General features: G+C 46.2%; 1 protein-coding gene and 1 pseudogene across 1 annotated transcript; both read left to right on the top strand.

Moving 5' to 3' along the window:
* Nucleotides 1-2,930: 2,930 nt before the first annotated feature.
* LOC104052642 (actin-1-like) lies at nucleotides 2,931-7,755 on the top strand. The gene is given in 7 exon segments (XM_009513962.2): nucleotides 2,931-4,052; nucleotides 5,618-5,977; nucleotides 5,980-6,246; nucleotides 6,249-6,386; nucleotides 6,418-6,852; nucleotides 6,855-6,989; nucleotides 6,992-7,755. Coding segments are annotated over 6 exon segments (1,107 nt in total). The 5' UTR covers nucleotides 2,931-4,052; nucleotides 5,618-5,910; the 3' UTR covers nucleotides 7,057-7,755.
* On the top strand, nucleotides 7,675-9,870 carry LOC104047269 (uncharacterized; annotated as a pseudogene).
* The last annotated feature ends 15,548 nt before the right edge of the window (nucleotides 9,871-25,418 follow it).

Below are 25,418 nucleotides of genomic sequence, written 5' to 3'. Positions count from 1 at the left end.
ACTGGTTAGACTTTGTGAGTCTAACCTAAGAGTAGAAGACCATGAATGAGTCCCCAGAGCTGTTCCAATTTACCAAAGCAGTAATCTAAGTTTCCTTTAAAAGGACAATGCATTGTAACTTTTTAAATATTTTATAATTTGTTTACAATTTCCATTTCCCTCCCTCCAGTACCTTTTAGGAATTATAAAATAAATGTATTTTCCCCCAATTTAGATCCTTTTTTTTTCTATTTAGCAAACATTGATTTTACTCCCTTCCCCAGTGCTTTTGTTCACTGCCAAAATTAACATGTCTTTGTGGCTTTGCTTGCCAGAGACTGTCTGGGGACATCAACAGGAGCGGGTCCTGCTCCCTCCTCCCCGGCACTGGTCGGTGCAGCTGCCCACGACACCACCAAGGAGGTTCGGTGCTGAAAGGGTCTTGGAGCGGGTACGAGGAGGCCAGGTTTGTCTCGTGCTTTATAGGGGCTTCCGTAAGACTGTTCACTTGTAACCGTAGACACTAAAACATGGGGGTTTAAATTGTTTTTGTTTCACACTGCATGGTGGAGGGCCCAACCTTCCTGGCCCCGAGTTGGTCATTGAAACCCTTTCTGGCCCAGAGGCGCAGGCACCGATGAGACACGTGGTCCCAAGTGCCTGCTAGCCGGCTCCTTTCTGTAGGTGGACAGGCGGCTCGCTCGGCCCCGCCTGACTAAGCAGGACCCCCTGAGGGTGGCAAAGCCCTGTCGCACTCCTGAACTTGAACCGCCGGGCAGCTTCGTGCTCCTGAGCAACTGCGGCTGGGCCACCCAGCCAAGGTGTCCCCATGGGATGGGAGACACCTCGCAAGTTCAGCCCAGCCCTGGTCCAAGGAAGGAAGAGCTACCCTAATCGTTTCTCATGGGCAAGAGTGTGAGCTCCTAAAATCTTCCCTTGCTGCAACTTAAGTCCACTTCTAACACATGGAGATCAGATGGAAACCTTCTCTCGGCCAAGTTGCTACATCAGGGCTGAGCTTTTGGAGCCACCCATCGCTGGGCCAGGCCTTGGCAGCAGTTCTAACACCAAAGCCAGCTTCTTGTGCAGGGTTAACTGCTGGGCTTGAGCATGGGAAGCCCATATTGCAGGTCACAGGTCTGCAAGGAAAATCGAAGAGGAGGATTTTGGCCATGTGGTGCCCATAAAAATGAATGCAAAATGTTTCAAAAGTATATGAAATCTGCAGATAGTTTTTTTTTTAAAAATGTTTCAAAAGTGTTGACTATTAAAAAAAAACCCAACAGGAGTTTAAATAAACACAGGCAAGTGAGTCAGCAAGAAGATATAAAATCATCAGGAAAGACTGAGTTTGTTTTAACGTGGGGATTACTGTAAACACTAGGAGTGCATGGTAACAATTTGTAGCCCATGTGTTTTGAAATATCATAACTGGTGTCAATAAACACATTAAAATTCAGCTTCAGAGAGCTTTGTGGATGTTTGGAGTGTCACGAAGACATTGCAAAACGGGGATTTTTGGATGGAAACAAGTATGGGAGCAATCAAACACAGCTCCTATGTGAAGAAAGGGATCTTGTCAAGTTGTTAGAGCTAAGCATCTGTGATGGTGATTACTGCTTCTTACTGGCTAAGAACTGCTCTCAGCCCCTGATTTCTTTCACGCTGTCTTCTTTGCCTTCCACCCTGACCTGCTTGTTTGCCTCACCCACCTGTTACGTCTCGCTTCTCAGCCTGAATGCTTTTGAGCATTTGCTGTTTGGTTCTGCAGTCCTTGGGGAAAGCCCAACTTATTTCCAGGTACTCTCTCAACACAAATAACAAATGTGTTTTGTATCTGTACCAGAATCACTTGTGGCACAGGGCAAGTGTTGTCCTCACGTGCCGACAGGCCGACTGGGTAACGGCGTCTCTCACCGCTGAGCTTTGGACACGCTTGATTCTTCCACGCGCTGATCTGCCACTGCAGCTTTGCAGGGCATGGAGCAGGCTGAGCAGCCTCTATTCTGTCTTTCCCACACATGCTTTCGGTGGTGGTATTCTGAACAGAAGATTTTTGTCATTCCTCATTCACACTTCCACTGGGTTGAAATACCCTCTTTTCCTCACTTTTTCTCTTGTAATATTTATTTCTGATGCATTTGGATTCGCTCCATAAATGCACTCCTATTTGTTACACAAATCATATGCATGCTCCAGGGAGATGGTTCTATAACTGTGATCTTTCAGCTGTAAAAGCACAGACTTCTAACACTTAAGCTTTAGCACTTTAATAAATCTTCTGGTTCATTTTTGGGATATCCCAGAAAGTGCTAAATTACTACTGTATGTAAAAGGCAGTATACTTCTGTTTACATGACTCTATGCCTTGAGACTCATGTCCACCATGCGCCGGCCTCCTGTTTTTTTCTTATTTTCATCTTTTTGATTTATTTTAATGCATTGCTTCGCAGTAACCAGAAGTTCCAGCTTAAAATCCTCTTGGAAAGCTGCATTGGTCGTCCTATTGGCAGAGCCACCGCCACAGAGCTCTCTGTTACCCAGCAGCCCGGTGTCTGTCCGCCCCATCTGAAGAAGGCAATGAGGAAACTGTAAGCCAAGAAGCTAATCAGCCCTGGTGTTCCCCAGGGCTCAGCCTCGGGGCCAGTTCTGTTTAATATCTTTATCAATGATCTGGACAAGGGGATTGCGTGAGCCCCCAGTAAGTCTGCAGATGATGCCAAGTTCAGGTTTGGGCCCCTCAGGACAAGAAAGACCTTGAGGGGCTGGAGCGTGTCCAGAGAAGGGCAGCGGGGCTGGGACAGGGTCTGGAGCACAAGTGTGCTGGGGGGCGGCTGAGGGGGCTGGGGGGGTTTAGCCTGGAGAAGAGGAGGCTCGGGAGAGACCTCACTGCTCTCCAGTCCCTGTCAAGTTTATAAAAGATAAGGTGGGTCTTCCTTGGAACTGTGTGCCTGAGACCTCCTAATAATTGTGTTAGCCAGCAAAATCAGTTGCCCGTAGGAAACGGAGAAACACTCAGAGTGGAATGAGCTTGGGGAACAAACAAATTCCTTGCAACTGTTGCCTTTTTCTGTGAAACAGGAAAAAATCATGATTCTATGGATTTCATTAAGGACTTCTCTGGTGAAGTGTTGTTATCTCTGGGATATCACCTGGGCCTGGTGTACTATAATCACATCTCCTCAACTGCTGCCCAGACAACAGCTGAGAGTGACAAGGCCTGTGTAAATGCAGAGGGAAAACAGGGGAGACATCAAAATAATCTGGTGTAGAAAGGCATGGAGAGCAGCACTCTTTCTCGGTCTCTGGTCCTATCTGTGTCTCTTTTCGGTAATGCTTTCTAGATGTGGAAAGGCGTTTATGCGGGCTGCTACAGACGTTACACGTTAGTCAGGCCTTGGGGTTTGCGTGGGCATACAAAGAGTTAGCCAACACTTTTCCCTCTGCTCGTACCCCAGGTAAACTCAGACCTTCCAAAGCTCATCACCCTTTTCTAGGCGCTTTTCAGTCTGGCCTGATTCACTCAGAATCCGCCCTGAGTTACGTGTTTGTCTCCAGCAGTATTTGGGCAGAGGGTGGCTATGGAGAAAGGAAAAGGCCTGGCTTCCTTGGGGAATCAGTTCTGTGCAGGTGACACAGTCAGTGAAGCAAAAAGACATGTGAAAGCCAGTAAGTGAAAATGGGTGCTCAGCACTGACATAAAAAGCCACTAGACTGGCCTATAAACAACATGTTTAACTATCTATGAGTCTTTACAATCCCATGTCTGTGGGACAGAGCTTTATTCTTGGTGTGTTGGGGAAATTACGTTATCACTGTGTTTCCAACGTGCCTCTCAGCTTCGAGCTCCCATTCCATCCCATAAAGAGGTGACAAACGGTGGATACCATCTAGTCAAGATGTTAGCAACTCATGTGGAATGGATTTGCTTGTCTCAGTCCCGTTCCTTATGTGTCTCTCCACAGCTGGCAGCCCCTAGCAAACATCAAGGCCGAAGACAGACTGGGTCTCAGAAAACAAGCTTTCCATTCCTGAATGAGACCCTGTCGCACCAGTGTAAGCTGTGCCACCAGGTGAGCGTGAGACATTTTTGATGGCTCATATTGTCTCTTTTATTAGTTCAATTTACGCTACTTCAGCTAAACACAAACTAATTTCACTTATTACAAACCCTATGGTAACAAAGTGAATTCACACATGCCCTTTTTAAGGTGATTTATGACAGAACCAATATGAGAGAACAGATGAGCGTTCCTGCATCTAGGTTCAACTGCCATTTAATAATCACAGCCAATATTTCCTTGTTTTAATACTCAACATCATGTTCAAAACGTAGCGCTTCCCTGGAAGCTGCGTGCAGACCATGCGGGATTAAATGGGGCTTCTAGTGTGATGGGTGTGACAACCTCTTAAGTGATGAGGACACCTGTTGACATTAATGTAGAAGCGTGCATGAAAACGAGTGTGTCACACACTGAAATATATGTACACAAATATTGAGAGGATTAGAGAAATTGCTAAAATGGGTAGAGTGGCATTTAACACAAACATGTCTGGAATCTAAGCAGAATGGAAATAACCCAAACAGAGCTGCTCCCTTGTTAGATGGCTCTTTTTTTCAGTAGTTCATCTGGGCTATAAACGTCTCTGTACAAGGAGGTCATTTGCTTACACTTAAAATTTCTGTTTAATATATATCTTTGTTTGGAATCTGCCTCTAATTCATAACCACCATCATTTAGTAGCTAGCACCTTTGCTGTGCGAGCTGCAGGGAAAAGTAATTAAATTTAATAGAAGCCACCCTTGCTTTGAAGCTGCCTGGGATTTAGAGCCACAAGGAGAAGCAATTAAACTCTGGCAGCCAAGGATTCAAACTGAAGTTATATAGCAATTTTATTTTTTTTTAAAGGAAATATTCTCTGTAAACGGATTTGGATTGTCAGGTCTGATCGGATTCAAAGCTATAGAAATTTCCTTCTTTGGGAAACCTTCTCCTGAAGCAAAAATTTTAAAACCCCAGCACTTAGATGTGAAATGGGGATCAGCTGTGAAGATCTAGGATATTTTTAATCCTTCTGAACAAACATCCAGAAAAGAATTTGTTCTTCTTAGCAAAGTGCTGAATTGAAAAGGGAAGCCGGGAAGGAAGACATCTGCACGTCTGTCTATTTGCAGGCAGGTCAGCTTGTCAGCAGCCTAGAGCATAGATTGACTAGGGAAGGAATTTCATTGCCCTAGAAGGTATTATAAGCATTGTTTAAAGCTGTTGGTTTTTTTGTTTTTAAACCAGCAAGAGGCAGAAATTATTATTCCACTTTTGTGATTTTACAAAAAAAAAAGTCTTTAAGCACCAAGGACATGAAGAAGGACTCCAGAATGCCATAATCAGTGCCAAACCTAATTCTACCTATTTAAAAATATTTTTAGGAGTTTTCTATAAAGTCTCAGAAAGGCTTCAGCTGAAAAAGGTAATTCAATTAATACTTACAGAGAGGCAAAATTGTGTTAATCTTCACCAACCCCTGGAAATATTTGTAGGGTCTTAGCTTAGCCAGAGGCACGTGTGAAAAATGTAATTATTGTCATGCGTGTATTTTGCAACACATGCTTTTCTATTCTGAGGAAAAAAATTCTCAGGCTCGTTACAGGGATACATTCATGGTCCGTGACCTGTGGATCAGACTCGGTGAATTGATAGTCCTCTGGCTGGAGTCACGGAGAAGCTACACAGCCCATGCCCAGGGAAGTGCCTGGGATCAGGTAACTTGCTGGGAAAATGTGTTATTTTATCACTGGCCATTGTGAGGTAGCTGGGACAGACATGTTGGAAAGAGCAAGCTGGACGTCCCCGAGATTTCCCTAGCAATGGTGACCACCCTGTAAAAGGGGACCAGGCAAATAGTGCTGGGGAGCCGTCAACTCTGCAAAGAATGTTTGATCCCGGCATTTTCATCGTCCCAGCTCTAATCTCTGACAATGGATCTGGGTTATTCAAAGGTGTACTGCGGGTGACAGCGGCCCAAGGTCTGTTTTTGCAGCATTTGTTGGTCACTCAAAAGTCAAAACTACAATGCTGGAAGCTGGACAAAAAGGATGTTACATTGGAGACGTAGCTCAGTCCAAAAGAGGGGTCTTCTTGTTGAACTATCCAACGGACCGCGGCATAGTTACATGCTGGGGTGATACGGAAAGGATCTGGAGACATGCCTATGAGTATGAGCTGAGAATCAAAGCCAGTGAAAGGACAGTGCTGCGGAGTGAAGCCCCCACAATCCTCTGCAGAACTGGATAAAAACTACAGAGATCCTGTTCGAAGGCTTCGTGGTGTCAACTATGTATGTTGCAGCCCAGGCGACCCTGGCGCTCTGTGCATCGGCCCGTATTACTGGAATGGTCATGGACAGCGGGGACAGTGCTACCCATGGTCATGGACAGCAGGGACAGTGCTACCCATGCTGTCCCCGTACATGAAGGATACTGTTTACCCCATGCTGTCTCCAGGCTGGATTTTGCTGCCTGGGATATCCCCAAATATTTTATGAAGCTTCTTTTGGAGAGTGGACGCACTTTTGCGAGCACAGCTGGAAGGCAAATTGTGGGAGATATCAAAGAGAAGTTGTGCTACGTCGCTTTAGACCCCACCCAAGAAATTAAAGCAAAGCCAGAAGAAATGATGAAAGAGTACATATTGCCTGACAACAATATCATCCAGATGGGCAACCAGCTCTTCTGTGCACCAGAGGCCCTTCTCGTGCCTGCAAGCACTGGAGTTGAAGCTCCCAATGTGCACAAAATGATCTTCAACAGCATCACGAAGCGTGACATCGATGTGTGCAAGAATCTGTCCGGCAACATCCTGCTCTCTGGTGGCTCATGCTCTTCCGGGGCCTGGAGGAGTGGATCCTGAAGGAGATGAAGCTGCACGTTTGTGAGGATCATTGCACGCCCGAGAAAAAGTACTTTGTGTGGACTGGGGCTTCCATCCTCACCTGCCTGGCATCTTTCAAACAACTTGGGTCACCGTGAGGGACTACAAGGACTTTGGGGCCGCTGTCATTCACCAGAAATGTTTTTAAGGAGAATGTCGGACCAAGTGAATGGCTTGCTACAGCAGTGCATGAGCAAGAAGCCCTGCTGAGAGCTGACTGACCCAAAAAGCACTACAGCTGTTTGTGCATTTACTGGCTGGCAAAACCAGTATGAAAATAAAATATTAAAAACATTGGTAACGAGGTTCATCTCCCTTCCCCCTCCCCTCTGCAGAGTTACAGGTGTGCGCATATCACAGGGATGCAGTAACTCCTTAACTGACTCGCAGCCTGCCTCGGAGTCGTACAGGGAGTAGCACACATCCTCTGCTGGGAGATTCTTCCCTCTAAGGTCTCTGAGATAGCTGGGTTTTGTATTCTAAAACTAGCTCTCACGTTATTTTTGCCCTCATTAAAAATGTTTCCTTTAGAAACCCAGCAAAACCCCAAACAGAATCCAAATATAAATCAATGCAAATGCAATTACTGTAACCGACCCTCCTCTGTGCCTGAGGGTCTGAAAAAATCCATTGATTCTCTGCTGTAATTTATCTGGGAAGTAAGAACACCCAGTTTCACTTCCAAGTACTAGCCCTGAATCAAAATGCTCCACGCTGCCGGCTCCCTGGAGGAAGCGGCGCTGCCGGTGCAGCTGCAGAGGACTGAGCTCAGCCGAGTGGTGCCTCGGGGGATCTAGAGCGTTTCACCAAGCTCTGTGCCAGCTCCAACCCGTGCAGGGCGTCTGATTCTGTGGCAGCAGGGACTCGCACACTGATTTTTGACATCGGCTCTGGGCAGCATAAGCATGGTCTGTCACGGGACCAGGCACCCCATTCAGGTGTTTCCACCGTTGTGGGATACCCCAAATTCAGACTTGTCCCATTTGGGGTGAGTCATAAGGACTGCTACGCTGGGGAAGAAGCCCAGTCCAAAAGGGGCATTTTATCTTTTACTTACCCAATGGAAAATGGGGTAGTTACATGGGACGACACGGGGAAGATTTGGAGACGCCTGTACGAACAAGATCTTGAAATGAATCCGAGTGAGGGGCCAACACTGCTGGTCCAGACCCCTTTCAATCCTTTGTCCCATCAAGAAAAAATGTCAGAGGTGATGTTTGAAAGCCTGCCCTTCTCGTGGCTCCACAGGCACTAACGGCCCCGTGTGCCTGTGCCTGCACAACTGGGCTAGTGCTGGACACTGGCGCTGGTGCCACCGTCACGGTCCCTGTCTGCAAAGGCCGTTACCTGCCGCATGGCGTTACCAGGCTGGATTTTGCAGGCAGACATGTAACCAAATACCTTGCTAGGTTCCTCTTGGAGACCGGGCACTCCATAAGCACAGCAGAGAGAGAAATTGTCACGGATATGAAGGAGAAGCTGTGCTATGTTACTTTAGATCCGAGCCAAAATATGCAGGAAAAGCCTGAAAACTTATGTGCGAGTATATTCTCCTGGGCAGAAGGGCTGTCAAGGCAGGAGACCAGCTATTCCGATCTCCTGAAGAATATTTTTGTGCCCGCAGAGGCAGAAATCCCAGGGCCAGGGGTTGGAGGGATGGTCCTCCAGAGCATCGGCAAGTGTCGCGAGCGTATCCAGTTCCACATCCGAAGGAACGTGCTGTTATCGGGCAGGTCGACTCTTTCCCGAGGTTTCAAGGAGAGGTAACTGGAGGAGCTCCAGACAGGAGTTCCCAACATAACTCATAACAAGATCACCTCGCCACAAGATCAGATGTAGTCCATGTGGACTGGTGCCTCCATCCTTGCCAGCTTAAGAGCATTTAGGAATGTGTGGGTTACCAGGGAAGACCGTAACGAGGTTGGACCAACAGTACTCCAGAGAAAATGCTTTTGAAAACTTCAGCAAGACCATCCAGGAATTTTTTTTAAGTGCCAATCTGAACAGCTGGAGAGCAGTTAATAAATCAGTACAAAAATAATTGATTTATAGTAAGTGATTTTATAGCTTACTAAAGAAAGGTCCCTTGTGCATTGGGTTGAAGAAAGAGTCCTTGTTCAGAGCATTTTTGCTATCCAAGATGTTGGTTTTAATTCTAGAAATGTGTTGATCCCTCCCTGCTAGAACTGCAAACAGTTTGTCAGACATTTAAACACTTGAGAACAAGCCACCTCCATCCCATGCCCGTGGGGGCTGGCTCCTTGCCATCCACCATAAACTTCCAAAGAGTGGAAAGAGACCGCTGATGGAGAAATAGAGGGCCCAGGGGTATTGCTGACCCTTCACCATAGCACTGGAGATCTGCAGCAGCCCTGCAGGAGCTCAGAGGGGACTGAACTTCTAAATTTGTTTTTGCTCACTAAATAAAAATAAGTTGATCTGGCTGTTAAAGCAGAGCTCTCGGACCCAGAACGTCTCCGCGCTATTAGCGGCCTTGCCACGTGCTTTGCTGTGTCGCGTCACGTAAAACGTTGCCTCCGTTTGTCCATCTGTGGGATTTCACTAATATTCTGCATAAGGGCTATGCGAGACCGTATTTAGACACCTTAATATAATGTTAAGTAAAATTAGTAAATTAATCAGAGGGCACAAGGTGAAGGGTATCTGTTTCGGGTTTGTTCTTAGAGGGCTCCTGAACAAATGTTTTGATGTCGGGCATCTAAGAGAAGGTGGAGGCGTTGGTCCCTAGCTGACACTGATTCTCTTTTGGGAAAAGCTGAATATGTTAGGAGAAAGTGTTATTCCTGTACCTCCTCACTGAGAGCTAGGGAAAGTGACAGAAGAATCCTGCAAATAGTTGCTTGAATTACTAAGCAAATCTGCAAGGCAAGCTCAATTTCTACAAATAATTCCACCAAATAAGCTTAACTAGCGTAAATATCCTGGCTAACTGATTGGATTTCCAAAGTGAACTATTAATTTCATAACAAAGGTGCGACTTTTCAGCAATGAAATTTGCATTCAAATAAACAACTTGAAAATTATGCATTTACAGTGACCATCTTTATCCATAACTGCAAATACATGCACTGCATCCAGTCAGGCAATAGAACTCTCATCATAATATGTGGAACCAATTAGCACTTTGATTTATATATTATTCAAAAATTATTTGCAAAGAACCCTCGAGATATACCTGAGAACGTCTTGAATTTGTTCGAGACTCACACGAAAACAGGAAAAGAGCTGAATTCTGTCCTGTTAATTGTTCAATACAGTGTCTGCCTATTTTCATTCAGCTCTGGAGATGAATCTCCAAACTCGTTGATGCCCTCTGCTGCCTTGGGACTGATCAGTCATCTGCCACCTCCTCTCGCTGCCTTTTGAAGAATCCTAACGCTCTTTTCTTTTCCTACAAGACATTTACAAGTGCTCTGAAGAAAGGCACATCCAACTCTGCATTCAGTTGTCCACCGAGCCCTGGAGCACCTCCTCAGCGTGGCAAGTGGAAAAATAAAAAGGGCTGAAAGGCCCAGCTGTGGAGGCCGTGGGCAGGGGAGGGGGGACGATTTGTGGATGACTCCAGCAGTAACTACAGCAAGACCCACCTCTAACCTCATTTTCCCCAGTGATCGGAGTGAAAACGTAAAGCAAAGGGTCTGGAGCGCAGCACGTAGCTTTCCTGCCCCACTCGGGCCCTAAGGCTTCAGGAAGTTGAGACAGATATTACTCCATCAAGTTAATGCAAGTATTCAGAGCACTTTTAGAGCTGTTATGAAATCAGAATCAGCAGCCTTGGATCTTTTTTCTCTTAGAGTATGTTACCTTTTAGCAGCCTACTGGAAATGTGTAAACAAACGAGGTACAACTGTAGACAGTTTAAATATTTTACAGCTCACTGGCTTCCTATGAGGAGGGATTTTCAGTAACTTAAGTGTTCAGACTCCTGCTCCAATAATCTAATGCAAATAAAAACGCAAAAAACCGTGTGCTGGAAAGCAGAGGGAACCTGAGCGAACGGTGCGACCCAAGGTTGTGGTCGGGAAGAAGGAACGAAAAGCAAAGAGCATGATAACTCTGCAAAGCCAGACGCAGACACAAAACGTGTTTGGAGAGTGACACCTAGCAGAGCTCTGCGTTTGCTTTTAACGAGGTTTCACCCTTGCAGAACGAGATATTGCCTGTTGTAATGCAGGATGGATCCATTGATACCAAACTTGTTTTACAATAAGGGACCTGGTTCAGCTCCTCCCAGCTGAAAAATCAGTCAACAAACCATTATTACAGGTGTGTGACACCCCCGGTACTGGTTTGGCCTGGCTGTTTCCATTTACCTCTTAGGCATGACTTTGCTCAAGGACACACACAACAAGATAGCAGAAGTTGGCACAGGTTCCATGACGCTAGGCTTTATATCAGCCTCTTCAGTCTCTTGGTCACCTTGTGCTTCCATCACTGCACGGGGCACTGGAAATTAATTACTTCATTTATAGTTCATTTTTGCTTTGAAGAGGTCTGAGGTCTTAATCATTTGAGACCTTATTCCCTTGGCCCTCATGCCAGGGAAAATGAATTGCAGGAGTCCTTTCTCTGATGTATTTCCACCTATGTTCTACCTGTCCTCTGGATACGTAGAGGATTTAAGCTGTAAATGCCTGCGATCTTTCTAGCCTCAGGAAAGCAACACTAGTCTGGTGAGTATGGGACTGGTTGCAGGGATTAAAAAGGCCTGAGGTAATTCCTAGACTTACCAGTGATTCGTTGTGGAATTAAAAGTTTAGTCTTGGGCACATCAGGCATCGGTTCCCACTTACAAACAGCTTGCTTTTGCTCCATCGTTTACTTGTTCTGCAAGCTATTTTGGGTAAGTGCTGGCTCTTGCTTTAAGAGCATGTATCGGTGCAAAGATCTGAGACTTTGGGGCCACAAGATCAGAAACACAAAATCATTTGTGAAGTTTGCACTGGAATAACATAAAAATCTCAACCTGCTCCTGGTAATTTTTTCCCTCCCTCCCCAAGTCTCATTTAAGTTTCAGTCCAGCAGCAGCTCTTTATTTTCTTTTAAATGCCAAACAATTCATCATTTTGCACTTTCCCCATTCCCTGCGAATTTAAGGGTTTTATTGGTATGCGGTAACGTCAGCTTGGACAATGCACACTGATTACCCAAAACAATGCAGTTCTTGTCACCCTGCCCATTTTTGGCTGTGAGCTCTCGAGAACTGTACAAGAGCTCTTGCTTTCTCCCTCTCCTCCTTGTTATCCTATGCACAATAAAAAGGCTGGGTTCAAATATATACCAGACAAATAATTATCTTTATTATTCAAATCTGCCATCCCCTGCCCTTGTCCATGCTGAGCTGTGTGAGCACGCTACTGTAAAAGGTGCCCTCACCCCTACCTTGCCCACCACAGGTCTCAAGGAGGATGGTGACGGATAGCTTATTCTGAAAGCAGCTGGAGAGGGAGTGCCAAGTACGTCCCCTCGGAAGGGGCACAGAGGAAGGTGGGGAAACGAGCCCCTTTGTTTCCCCAGGCAGCAGGGTGATGCTCAGGGCACGGTACAGAGAGGCCTGAACTTGCACAAGTTCAGAAATGCCACGCTCACGGTCTGACCAGGCGAGGGCCAGTAGCCAGGCTTAGCAGGCAAGGTCAGACCCAAATTGTCCGGGTAAATCAGGCATTTCTTCAGCATCCACAGTCGGAGCGAAGCGATGGCAGCAGGCCAGCGTGTGCAGCCTACCACTGACAGAAACAAGAGCTGCCCGGAGAAGCCTGGCAGTTTCAGAGATGCTCGGCAGCGCGGCCGTACAGAGCAGCAGCTACCTCGAAGACCAGGAGAGACCCGGCACAGCCGGGAATGCCTAAGAAGGAGCGGTAAGGCTAAGGGTCTGCAGCAGGCGGGCTTTGCAGGGCTGTCCTGCAAAGGCAGATGTGAAAACAAGCTCTGCGGACGCTTAGAAGTGGCCAGAAAGGGCAATGGTGTTACCAGAGGCAGACAAATACCAGTCCTGCAGCTGAGCATGGGCAGCCCCATCAGCTCATTTACCAAGCAACTGGCAGGCCCACCTCCAAATCTCTGCCTTTGGAATCATCCAGGTGAGTACCTAAATATGAGGAATTTGAGGCGAAGGGGGTAAGAACATTCTAGAGCTTTTTCCCAGCGGAGATGTCGCGACATGGAGCGAGATGTAGCTCTGGCTAAGAGGCTCTGTAGCCATCACGCACATAGCCACACGAACACGTGCACCCCCACGTATGCACACATGCGCACACACACGCTGATTTTATTAAGCCATTCCATGCAAGTATTTTATATATGTATATATATTTTTTTATTTGGAAAACTTCAGAGTGCTTTTTTTCACACACAGTAAAGTTAGCTTTGCTGAGATTCATTAGTCCCCTTTCCCCCCGTGTGTAAATGGATCTCTCTCAGTTATGCAATGCAAGGGTACACAACCATGAAAAGTGCAGAGGCAGCCAAAAAAAGCATTGTTCTGAACTCGGACGTGTAAAATATTCATATTCAATAATAAAAAATAAAAAAAGAGCCCTTAATAAAAAATTCACGGCGTAAAATATGCATTGTCGTTCCATCCCCAGGGCTGCAGCAGTTTCCAGACCAACATGTTACATGGGTTTTCACTGCCTTGTTTTACTCGATTAATTCAAAACCAATTCACTCACAGACATCCCAGTATTAGGTGCCTAAATTGATTCTGATTTCTCTAAGGGCAGTGTATCTATGACTACAGTAATAGCTGGTAGAAGCTGTGACCGTTCAAAGCATCCAACACGTCGGCCCAACAAGGCTGGCCCTGATCTTGACGGCGCGTCCGCGCATCGAGACGCCGTGCTGGGCGTAGGCACGCAAGCCAGCTCTGAACGAGCAGGCGCGCTCCTTCAGCAGCGCGCCCGGGCCACCTCCGTACCCGTTTCTTGTACGAGCAAATTAGCCAAACGCTAGCGCGGCTGAGCATCTCCGCAGAAGAGGGAGCACCTTTGGAAGAAGCTGAGGTGCCTCTGTACAGCGCTGCCCCGCACCCTGCAGAACCACCTGCGAAGCTTTGCGCACAGGGCAGAAGAGAAGAAATAATCTAGTCGCTGTTTTACCAAAGGGAAACAGAGACAGGTGGAAATAACCACCTGGCTCAGGTCCTGACCAAAGGATGGAGCAGAGCCAGGAACTTAATTCAGATTTTTCTGCATCCCCGTCTAGTGTCGTAGCTGTGAGGCCAAACTGCCCCGGTATGTCCATGTGCATCCCGAAGGGATGAAGGCAGGCCCGGACAGGGGCGAATGAGGCGCTGCACTGGCAGGGTGCACAACCACATCTTCTTGTTTCTGCTCAGGAACGTGCCATCAGGCTAGAGACGCAGCACAAGACCTCTCATCCAAGCGAGGAGGGGCGGCTGCTGTTTTCACCCTAGCCACTCAGTGGGTTTTAGGTCTTCAACACATTTGTGCCGCTCTGCTTTGCAAAGGGTGGTTCTGAAGCACCGGTGGGCCGAGGGTCTGGCCCCGGGTCACACCGGTGTGCTCCTCCAGACGGCGATGCCAGTGGAAGCTGCCAGTTCATGCATTCGTTTTGCACGAATTACATTTTGCACACTTTGTCTTATGTCCTGAGCGGCAAAACTGGCATTAAACTACCGATCCCCTGCTTCTCTTGGTGCGCTGTGCTGCTCCATGTAGCTAGGGGCTGTGTTGGTCCTGAGAGCCCAGCAGCAGGGGAGAATATTAAAGTGATTTTTTATAAATGTTGCTAAAGAAACGAGAACTCAGGAACAAGAGAAAAGGTTCTGAACTTAAAATATTGTGGCTGGCACTTAAATTTTATGAAGATATATGGGAGAAAAGAATGAGAAACTCCAAAACAACCAATGCTTCAGATATTTCTTTTATCTAAAGCATAGCTAGTTAAATGTTTTACATAGAACAAGTCCCAGGGAGCATAAATCAGGGGATGTAACCTATGTTTCATAAAGACCTCAAAATATAAGTTCTTTACCTCCCACAGTCTCAGGCCAAATATTTTAAGAAAAGCATGTGGGACAATAAGCATGTATATTACCCATGTCTTTAATGACCATTCCCACCAAGGTGATTTGTTCTGTGTCCAGTCTGGTATTTATATACAAGGAAAGGGAAGAACAGGAAAACAAAAACCGAGCTCAAAAAATCTGATGTTGGAAAAATTGTAACCATGATTGACAGTGTGGAAGTAATGAAATGTGTTCTGACGTGACAGCTGCCAGTCATGTTTAAGGTTTTTCTTCTTGGAGGAAAAAAGTGGTAGAAACTGTTCTTTCTCACTGCAAGCTCCAGCTATCATTCTAATGGGTGTCAAATTTGAGCCAGAGCACTGGACTTCCTTAAAAGGGGACCGGGAGAGTTAATTATCTTCACTGACTGTCAGTCTCATTTGCCTTTGCCTGTTAATTTTCCAATGGTTTTTGGCTAAAAAGCATTTTTCTTCTTGAATTGTACCTCTCTGTAGTTCACATAAAGAAAATAAAACGAACTCACCATGGATGTAAGAAAGAGCCGCATCACGCCGTCCAAAAAAGGCCTAAATCCCAGGCCTGAGTCCTACTGCTGGGGCACGTTGGCACAAAGGCAGAGGAACGGCGTGGCTGTGCCACGCAGGAGGGACCCTCCTGGGGCGCTGTGCACCGCAGGGCCCCCCGCCCTGCGCCTGGCAGGGCGCCCCAGTGCTCAGCCCGGGGCGAAGGTGGACGGGCCGCAGGGAGAGGCTCGGCAGGCAGCTCCGGCGGGCAGGGCGTGCGCGGGAGAGGCCTCCGGCACGGAGGGCGACAGCAGTGCGCAGAGCTGGGCAGAAGAGGCCCGTGCTTCATGGCTTCAGAAAGACCGAATGTTTATATCGCTGGCTAAGAGAGCTTCTGCAAGCTTTCCTGAGCAGCCAGGCAAGCAGGCTTCAGTGGGGGGAGCAACAGGATTGCCTGAGGATGCCGGCTGTTGGGTTGGCTTGTCACTGATCTCCGGGCGGTCCGGCGCGCTCTGCTGCCCTCCCCAAATCACCCTAGCTTTTTTTCTTCTATATTCTTTGTGGCCCTGCAGAGACAGAGAGTAACACAATCAGAAATCTCTCTCTTTTGCAAGACTTCCTGACAAATCATTTTCCTGTCTCTCAAACACTTGCCCACACTTTCCTCCTTTATATTTTTTCAGTGGGAATGTGCTGAGCAGCCTGAATGTAGCCGGGCAGGTCAGCCGAGCAGTGGACTCCGTTTGCAGGCCCCAAGAAGGGCTGCAGGTTTGCAACCCCACCCACCACGGTCATCTTGGATTCGATTTACTGTGTCTCATTATGCTCTCTGCTTCATCATTGTGTCTGAGAAGGGAGGATGTTCTGCGAGCCTTCACATGGCCGGCCGCACGAAACCACAGCCGCGCTATCCCAAAGTTCAGAACATCTGTCTTAATTTGTCTGGCCCTCAGCACTGCGCTCTTGCAGCCTTTGAGAATTTACTGCTTGTTTTTGCAATGAATCTCTCTCACCAAGAATAGAGAAGGGAATTTGATGGTGTTAGAAAACATTAGTCTCCCTGCGGTTCTCAAGTCATCTTGGATCAAATGTAACCCAGCTAATGTCAGAGCCTCAGACTAACCGAGGAACCACTAGCGAGCCACTTAGGCCTTGTAACGCAGATGAGCTGAGAAGATTTGGAAAGATTCAGCTCCTCAGATCCTTTGCCACCCTGACAAATCCGAAGGGAAATACACGTGCTGCCAAAGTTGTTTCTATGGGTCATTCCCGCGTTCCTACAGAAAACAGTACTTCTCCGAACAACGCAGCAGAACTATTAAACGGTGCTGGTGGTCTGATGACATTCTCTGAAGTACTGTCTTTCAGCCAAAGTAATATATATTTCCTAGAAGCACATGCCCTAGAGGCAGAAATCAAGGACTTTTGAGGTATCCAAGACAATAGCCCAGATGTTGATTTCAGCTACACTGTTTTAAACCCACTGTATTCAGTGGATTCACTTTGAAGCTGTTTTGTCTTTTACTGATGTGAGATTATTATTCCTTTATGAGGGGAAGAATGGATCCCTGCATATCCAGAGTAACTGGGTAACCTCCAGCTTGCCGCCTTGGAGGTTTTCTTTCCAGATCTGTCACAGGCCTTCTAGGGCAAGTCACCAAGGTCTGAATTCATCCCATCTAACCTTTTACAACTAAAGAAAATTACTTTAAACTCCAGTTAAGAAGATAAACAGTGGAGAGAGAGACGACTTCTACTTAGGAGCTGCTGGGCTTTTATCACTCTCCATTTACTGAAGAGAAGATCTTTTGGCGCTGGGATCCTAATTTAATTTTCTTCTTCATGCATACCAGTGAAACCGAATCTGGGCCTTTGTCTTCCTGAGCATCAGTTCCAGTTGCGCGATACTTAAATACTGTGGCAAAGATTAAAGAAATTCAGAGCGTACATTTTCAGAGAGAGATTACTTTTGTTATTAGAAAGTCGTAACTGAAGGCTGGAAAAATGAACAAATAAAAATGTTACCTAGGATATTTAAAAGCAAAAATAGATTAGGTTAAAGTAGTTCCTATTTGAGGTGGTGACGTTATTGGGCTGTGCTGTGTCCTGCTTCGGGCAGATTTACCAGATGTGGAATACATGCTAGCTTTGAGGTACTCCACTTTGCCCGATCAAATACTCAGGGGTGGCGTCACCATCAGAGATGGTGAGGGGGAAAGGCAAAACAAGACCTGTAAAGAAAATATATTTAAATAAATGAAACATTATAAAGACTTGGACTCTACCTTCCCAAAGCTACCAGTTCTAGCGCCTAAATGTCTAACGTGCTCATTACACGCAGTTAATTGGCTTTGGAGCTGGCGAGCAGCGAGAGCTCCCAGCGACGTCCAGTCTGGGATACCTGACAAGGTATTGCTGGAGCCGCTGCCTCCTGCACGGACAGCCACGGGGCAAGGATGGCTCAGCTCCCGCTGTGTGCGGCGCAGAATTTTAAGGCATGCTGAAATCGGTGGCGGTTACCTCAGAATATCAAGCTGTAATTGCAACAGAACAGGAAGCGTGAGGCTGCCCCATGTTAAGCCGGTATGTCTAACTGAGCATTCCCGCTGAAGGCATCATCTCACCAAACGCAGCCATGGAAAACCCATGGGTCGCCTTGCGTCCTGTTGTTCATCGGTGGAAGGAGATGAACAGATATTGAGTGCAAAGACTTAAAAAACATGGATGTGGCTGGGTGTGTTTGAAGGAAAATATCCCAGTCAAGGTACTAGTGTATGTTGTTGTCCTCTGTTTTGGCTTGAGTCTGGCACGGTCTCTAGGGAGGGGATGCTGCGAGCTGCAGCAGCCCGAGGTGTGCCTTCTCAACCTCCGCGGAGCTCTTGACTCCCCGGGGCTCCTGCGGATGAGAGCATCTGTCCCTGCAGAGCGAACGAAGGGTGACGGGGCGTTCAGAGCTAAAGGTCCCTTAGAATCAGCTATATTTTCTCCTCAAGGAAAGAAGAGTGGATCACACCCATAAACAGAATTAGCTCAGCCCCAAATTACCAGTGTTATACGCTGAAATAGCCAGTCTTATATCAGGCTGCCTGAGCATTTAATAGTAGTTCTGCCAGCTTGACTGATGTCCAACTGCTTTTATTTTCAGTTTATGTTTACAGGGAAGTGTCCACGTCCATGTCACTAAATGTGTGAGGCTTTTCTTTCAGAAGCCACAGAGGAATTAAAAATGACAATAATCCATGAAATCATTTCAGATTTTTTTTTTCTCCTCCAATGTCCTAAGGAATTCCCCAACTTCTAACCTGTTCCAATTGGCACCGTCATGCACTTGAGCTCTAATATCAGTGGAGTTTGTAATGTTTCCAATTTTTCTGGTGAGGGATTACATGAAACCGAAATAATTCTTTCCATGGGGGATTACATAGCCACTTTTGTTTTGAATATTCCAGCCCATAAGTGAGGAACTTTTTCTTGGGTACCTGTTTCTTCTTAGACTATGAGAGCTAGTGCGGTTTAGAATATCTAGGTATAAATCCATCTCATTAATTTTATTCCTAATCACTTAATTCCTAAAGGAACCTGATTAAATAGTCTATCGTAAGTCCAGTCTTTATATTTTGACTGAATGCTCTTGGACTACTAATTTCACATCAGTTATATGACACAGTGTTCCCCATTTTAGTGATTGAAATGCATCTGCATGCTTAATTAGATAAAAACTCACCTTGAGGAACTGTTAGCCACTGATGAAAATGACTCATATTTGAGGGGAAAATTGCTACCGATTTACAAGAGTCTGGATCAAATGTCTATTCTCAAACGCTGGGGTTTTTTCTGTTCAAGTACCGAAGTGTGCTTCAGGGATTTTTTTGGCAGGGGTTTTAGAGCAGGAAAATAGGAAATGAACTGGAAAATTTGAAGACTGCAGCAAACAAGAAAATCCTGGAAGAACACACTCTATAGATCCACCCCAGCCATTAATAATATGGAAAGATTTCATTAGAAAAAGAGAGGGGGAAGAGAAAAAGAAAGAATGTACAAGGAGCCAGTGTTAGCATCAGCGTGCACAGGATGTCCTCACGGCTCAAACTTACAGACAGGGCTTTTGCAGTGCACTTCTGCCATCGCAGGCAAGAGCCACGGCATTAAAAACAACGCTTCTGAGTAAGCTCATAAACCCCAGGCACTGTGACATATGGCAAGTGGCTTTTGAAGCAGTTCTGCAGAGGCCAGTTTGCTGGGGACTGTGGGGAGATGCAGGTGCACAGGTGAGATGCTTTAAATGCAAACCATCGCACGAGCATCCCCTCTTTGCACCGATGCATGGGGAATAAAGCAAACGTAGTTACACTGCTGGCACCGCGGCCACGTGAGAAAGTCGTTTGTTCTGATGGAGAAACACCTTCCTCCCTACCCCGAAGAGCACCTAGCAGGGGGAGCAGCCCCCCAAAAGACACTGCTTTATTTAAGGGGGACTGTAAGAGGGCATCGAATTCACGCCGGCCCCTTCCCAGGCCACAGCCTCCACGGGGCCAGTCAGCCACTGTCAAAGGAGCAAACCCTTCGGAACCACCACCTGTGCAGGGGAGTGCTGGGGCCCGAACCCCGCCGCCTCGCGGAGCCCCGAACGGGCGGCCCGCCGGGCCGGGGTTGCAGCACGCTGTTATCTGCTCCACTCCGACAGGGCCCGGCGAAACACACGGAGCCCGGCAAATTGTTTTGTAAAATGGGAAATAAAGTTCTGGCCCCTTTCACCTCTCTGTAGCACGTACCTGCCACCTCATCACCGCCATTGCCTCCTGCGCACGGGCCCTTGAAAGGTTCCCTAGTAGCCAGAAAGCATCCATTACATCAAACGCTTCTGTTCACTGTAACCCACACCCAGCATACTGAACGCAACGTATTTTTGTCCGGAAAATTGTTTTGTTCTTCCCTGTAACACACTCGAGGTGATTGTCTGTTCTTTCGTGTCAGTTCCAGGCAAAGTGCACTGCGTTAAAACTCCCACCACAGCAAAATAGAGCAGAGCAATTTAAAATCCCTGTTTTTGCCAAAAGTTTTTGCACCATTATGTCACATCCTATACATCAGAATTTGCTGGGAAAGACTTGGGTTGTTTTGGGTTTTTTTCCAGTGTTCCTGCTCTCTTCTGGAAGTAGAAATATCAGCAGGTTGAATGACACTGAGTTATTTCTTACATATCTCCACAGTATGTATGAGGAAGTTCAGCCTTTATACTTAAGAAACATAGAGTTACTACAAATAAAGGAATCTAAGCATTGGAAATATAATGACTATTAAATGTAGACCCCTTGGGATGCCTAACAGTTAACTCATCTGAGAGAAATCTGTCCCATATTCCCCAGTGCTGCCATAGTTGCCTTTTCCAAGTAACCATTAGCATAGGAGGGGGGGGGGCAAGGGGCTGTTACTTGAATGACACAGGATGAGCTTTACATATCACTAGGAATTATTGACAGCCCACCGAAAATTCATTAATTGTCTGTCTTTAGTCTTGGTGAGCCGAGTTCTTTCAACATGTGTGTTTCATCTCTCTTTGTAATGTAATAAATCTCCATTTCTTAGAACACGCAATAGGATCTATCCCATTAGTCAGTACACTTGGAGATCACATCAGTTTTATCTCATGCTTCTCAACCACTGACACATCCATGAAGACATTCACTCCATGTGCCAAGGTGCCATCTCAGGAGCACCAGCCACCACGTTCGCTGCTGCCCTTGGAGCGCAGCTCACCAGAAAGCAGAGAGGAGCAGCCGGATTGTACCGGCACTTGCTGCTCTGTGCGGTGCTCTCCATCACCAGCTGCCCGCCCTGATGCTACAGACCCTAACCACACCCAGCCCAGAACCTGATGAACTGAATTGAATCCAGCTGGCTCCACTCACCTTAATCAGCAAACCCTGGGCAAGTCAATCACTTCTATATAAGCACCTCTGAACCACTTCCCAGAAGGGTCAAGTTTCTGTTGGAGAAGGGTTTGCTGCATGTGGAGCTCCCTCTGCACTGGTAAGTAAGAGAAACTGTTTCCTTTCTGGAAAGCCTCAAGGATAGGAAGCTTCAAGGATGGGAGTAAATTAAATAAAAAGTGGAACTTGAGAGCTAAGATAGGAAGTGATGTGGAAAACCTGAATTACTGTGGGGGTGTCTATTTGCTGCCCTGATTGAAATGCTGTTGTTTCTGGGGTGGACTGTGGTGTGTATTCAGTAATTCTGAGTAACAGCTTCGGTCAGGAAGCTAAGGTGGGAGTATCTATTTGAAACCTCTAATGAAAATAATTAGTGGCTGTAGCTAGGCCAAGAAGCAAGCAGTGCTGTTCTTGAAAAGTGCGGCAGGCTCTCCCATGGTGCCACCCAATCACCTGAGCTTGCTTCAGTCACTGTGTTTTGTGTCTGTTCAGATGAATTGCGGGAGCCTTTTTGTGCATGTGTGTCCCTGAGTTGGCTGTTTTGCAGCTTCTGGCTCCTAGTAGGATGTTGTGAGATTTTTGGAGGAGAAGAGAGAGACCTTGGTGACTTCCAGGCTGAGTAATTACAGAAAACCTTGGGGTTTATCTCCAAAGGGAAGAAGTTGAATAAAGACAAGCCGTTAGGCTCTGATTGCTATATGGTGATGATAGACCTGACCTGACTCTGTCAAGGAGAGCCAAGTATCTTTCCTCCCCCTTCCCCTGAGCAGCCTGTGGATAACATGCAGGAGAGAGCTGAATAGTTTGGTGTTGTGTATGTAGCAGAACTTGGAACTTCTGCTTGGTGGTCACTGGAGCTAAGCTTGAAGCTTTTTGTGATGCTAGAGGGCAAATGGCACCTGAGCCAAGGCTCTGGAGCACAAGGTGAAGGAAAGCTGTTGTTGCAGTCTGGGTGAGAACTGTTGGGAATTGTCCTTTTCTCTCTGAGAACACAGACACGTTTGAACTACACATTCATCTGCTGCTATTACAGAAAAATACAGCTGCTCTCTTACTGCATTTATTGTTTAATTCATTCATGCTGCTTGTTGGAAACACCATCGTTAAAGTCCTTCTGGGGCATAGTTTGTTTTAAAGCAAACTCTCCATGGAAAAGACTTTCCTTTAAATTTAGTACATAAGAAAAGCCCAGATAGTTTTATTTATAGATCAGGGCATGAGAGATTTTCAGTTTTCATGCTAGCTCTGTATCTCTGTTTCTCCCATAAAAACATGTTTAACATTTTTTCTCATCCTTCTAGAACTAAATTCATTTATTGTGATTTTTTTTTTCTGAAATGCAGCCACTTGAGTGACAAAGCGTTGGGTTTACCCATTGAATAGGCAGTTCTGTGAGTTGTGATTATGTTCTTGCATGATGTATTCTAGGTTTGGGTTATTCTTTAATAGATCATCTCTTGCTTCTGTGAGTTTGTGACAGTTTACATGCCTGAAGTTGAATATTTTCCAGATCTGGACCATACGTATGGTGAATTTTTGAGTGTTATTAATACAGAAGCATCCAGAACTTCATTCTGCAATATATGCTTGTATGAACAGTGAAAAAATGGCTAAATGGTGAAATGGTCAGAAATGGGACTTTCCAGAAACCTGGATGATGAGAAAATAAGCAATCTTAGTATTTCATGTGTGTTGGGGGGTGGAAATACTAAACTGTGGTTTGCTTGGGGAACCAGCAGTGTCCAGGTAAATAACAACACTGAGAACATAAATCTTGTTTTCTATTATTTATTTATAGTAAGATGTGGGGTTTTGAATGGCTTTGCTTAAAGAGACAGTTTTTCTTTTTCTAGTGAAGGTTAGGCTGTGATAAACAGGTCCAGCTGTAATAATTAAAGGCTGAGGTGACTGCAGTGCAGAAATGCTGCCCTGCTTTGTTGCCAGGGCTTTTGCAAAGCTGAGCATTAGGTTCGAAAAGAGCAGCAATTCTTAACTCTTTTGGAAGTAAGTCAGGGGACGCTGGTCTCTTTTCTCCTGTAGTGACTTCCCTGGGTTGTACTATTTCACAGCCATTCCTTACACCGTGTTGGGCTCTGCCAGCCCAGGTTTAGTGGTCAACGTACTTAGGAATAAAGTGTTTCACTGCCTAGATGGCTCATTCAGCTGAGCTTTGTGCCAAAATAACTTATTAAGACTCAAATTCCCCTGAAAATGTCAAGTCCTTTTGTGATCTCTAATTGATTTGCATTCTGGGTCGCTTAAGAGTGGAGCTAAAAAGCTGTTAGTAATAATTTTACAGAAAATGTTCCCCATATGAATGAGTGCTGTCCCCCTTGTAATGCACCCAAGTGGCTGAAACTGAGAAAGCCTCCTGTTCCTCAGGATGTACTTGCTAAATGCGAGTACTGCTCTTATTTGAGCCATTTAAAATCACTGGATATGTGATCTCATGCCATTATTTTTTAAGAAACTTCTCTATTTAACTTCATACTTCAGAGAAACAAAGCTACTTCCCCATCTCATTTATACTGGAAGAACAAAACTGCAGCTGAATGGCAGTCAAGCAACTCATGACGTATCTGTTTCAGGGTACTAAAAGAATCTGGAGTGAAAATATGAGGAGGTCTTCAGGTCTACATCAGGGCACAGTACTATTGGTGCTGCTGTGGGATTGTAGCTTACTGCTGGGAGATACCCAAGGGTTCCTCAAGCTAATGGCGGTGTACAGCAGCCTTGTGCACAGCCGCTCTGCGGGAGCCCTGGGTTTTGAGAGTACTGTGTGTAACTGCAGGCAGTGTACCCCATCCGCGGGACTCAGAGCCAGAATATCGGCATTGCTGCTGAATTTGTTTTGGTGCCATGTGCTTGCCTGCTCTGTTGGCACTTCGCTCTTGTTTACATGGCAACTTCAAAGATTACTTATTCTGAAAACCAGGAGCTCTTTTTTGGTGTCCTGCATAGCTTTGTTATTTCATAGAGGATATAAGTATCCAACCATAGCACCCTTTTGCTCCTATAGTCTCTCATCAGTGAGTGTGGAAGCTACTTTTCCAGCAGTAGAGTGGGCAACTTCAGTACAGTAAAGGAATGAAACAAGATTCTAAGAGAAAACTGCCCTTTTCTATCGAATGGATTCCCGTTTGCAGCTTGCTATGCCGCTTTCATATGAAAAACACTTCATTCTTTTTTGGGAACTTTTAGTGACACAATTTTCTTCTTAGTGGTGACAGTCTTGTGAGAGCTCTGCCTTCACTCAAAGGCTTAATCTGCCAGCCTGCTAGGGAAAAGTAGGAAATAGGACTCCCTCAGTAGATGGATCAGGGCAATGGGCCTTAACACCTCAAGAAAACGAGAACGGCCAGGATCTTTTCTGCAATGGGAGCCTTTAAATGCCATGTTCAGGTCTTTGCTTTGGTTTTGCAGTACTTGTCCTGTGGAATACCCTTCCCACACCAGGCCTTGGGAGCAACTTTGCCTTTCTGGTGGCAGCAGAGTTTTGGGTTTGCTTCCTGTCAAGTGCCTGATACAGCAGGTGACATGATAAAACTGAGGGGTGGGAATTGTGCCAGATGTGCCTTGGAGGCAGTTGCTCTGGTCAGTGGTTTAGAAACATGTGCTCTGGCTGGAAGGTACCTTCATTGGAGGCATCACGGTTTGTGTTTTGCTTTTTGTTGTCTAGAAGTGATGCGGTAGAGTTGGAACTGGTCTGGAGAACAGCACCCTTTGGGATCCCCTGTTGCAATTTGTCAGACCAACTATCACCTGGAAAGTACCTTGTCTTTCTTTTTTCTACTTAATATAAAGAGAGGGACTAAATACTGGCCTTAATGCTCACAGGAAGTGCTGGAGATGACTGACTTCGGATGTGTCTATAATTTGGGTGGAGCTGTACCTGCAGGATGCTCTGTAGCTGTTGATACCAGTATGTGCTGGAGCTGAAATCACGCAGACAGTGCCTACAGAGTGAGGCTTGAATATGTGTCCCCAGCACATCCCAAATTGCACAGCTGGTGTGGGGAGGGGGGAGCTGTGGCAGTGTGAGCTCTTGGGGAGCTGTCATGTGCTG

Source organism: Phalacrocorax carbo, chromosome 20 (assembly GCF_963921805.1).
Source record: "Phalacrocorax carbo chromosome 20, bPhaCar2.1, whole genome shotgun sequence".
Taxonomy (NCBI): domain Eukaryota; kingdom Metazoa; phylum Chordata; class Aves; order Suliformes; family Phalacrocoracidae; genus Phalacrocorax; species Phalacrocorax carbo.
The sequence above is the reverse complement of the archived record's forward strand: the minus strand, read 5'-3'. Positions and strand labels throughout refer to the sequence as shown.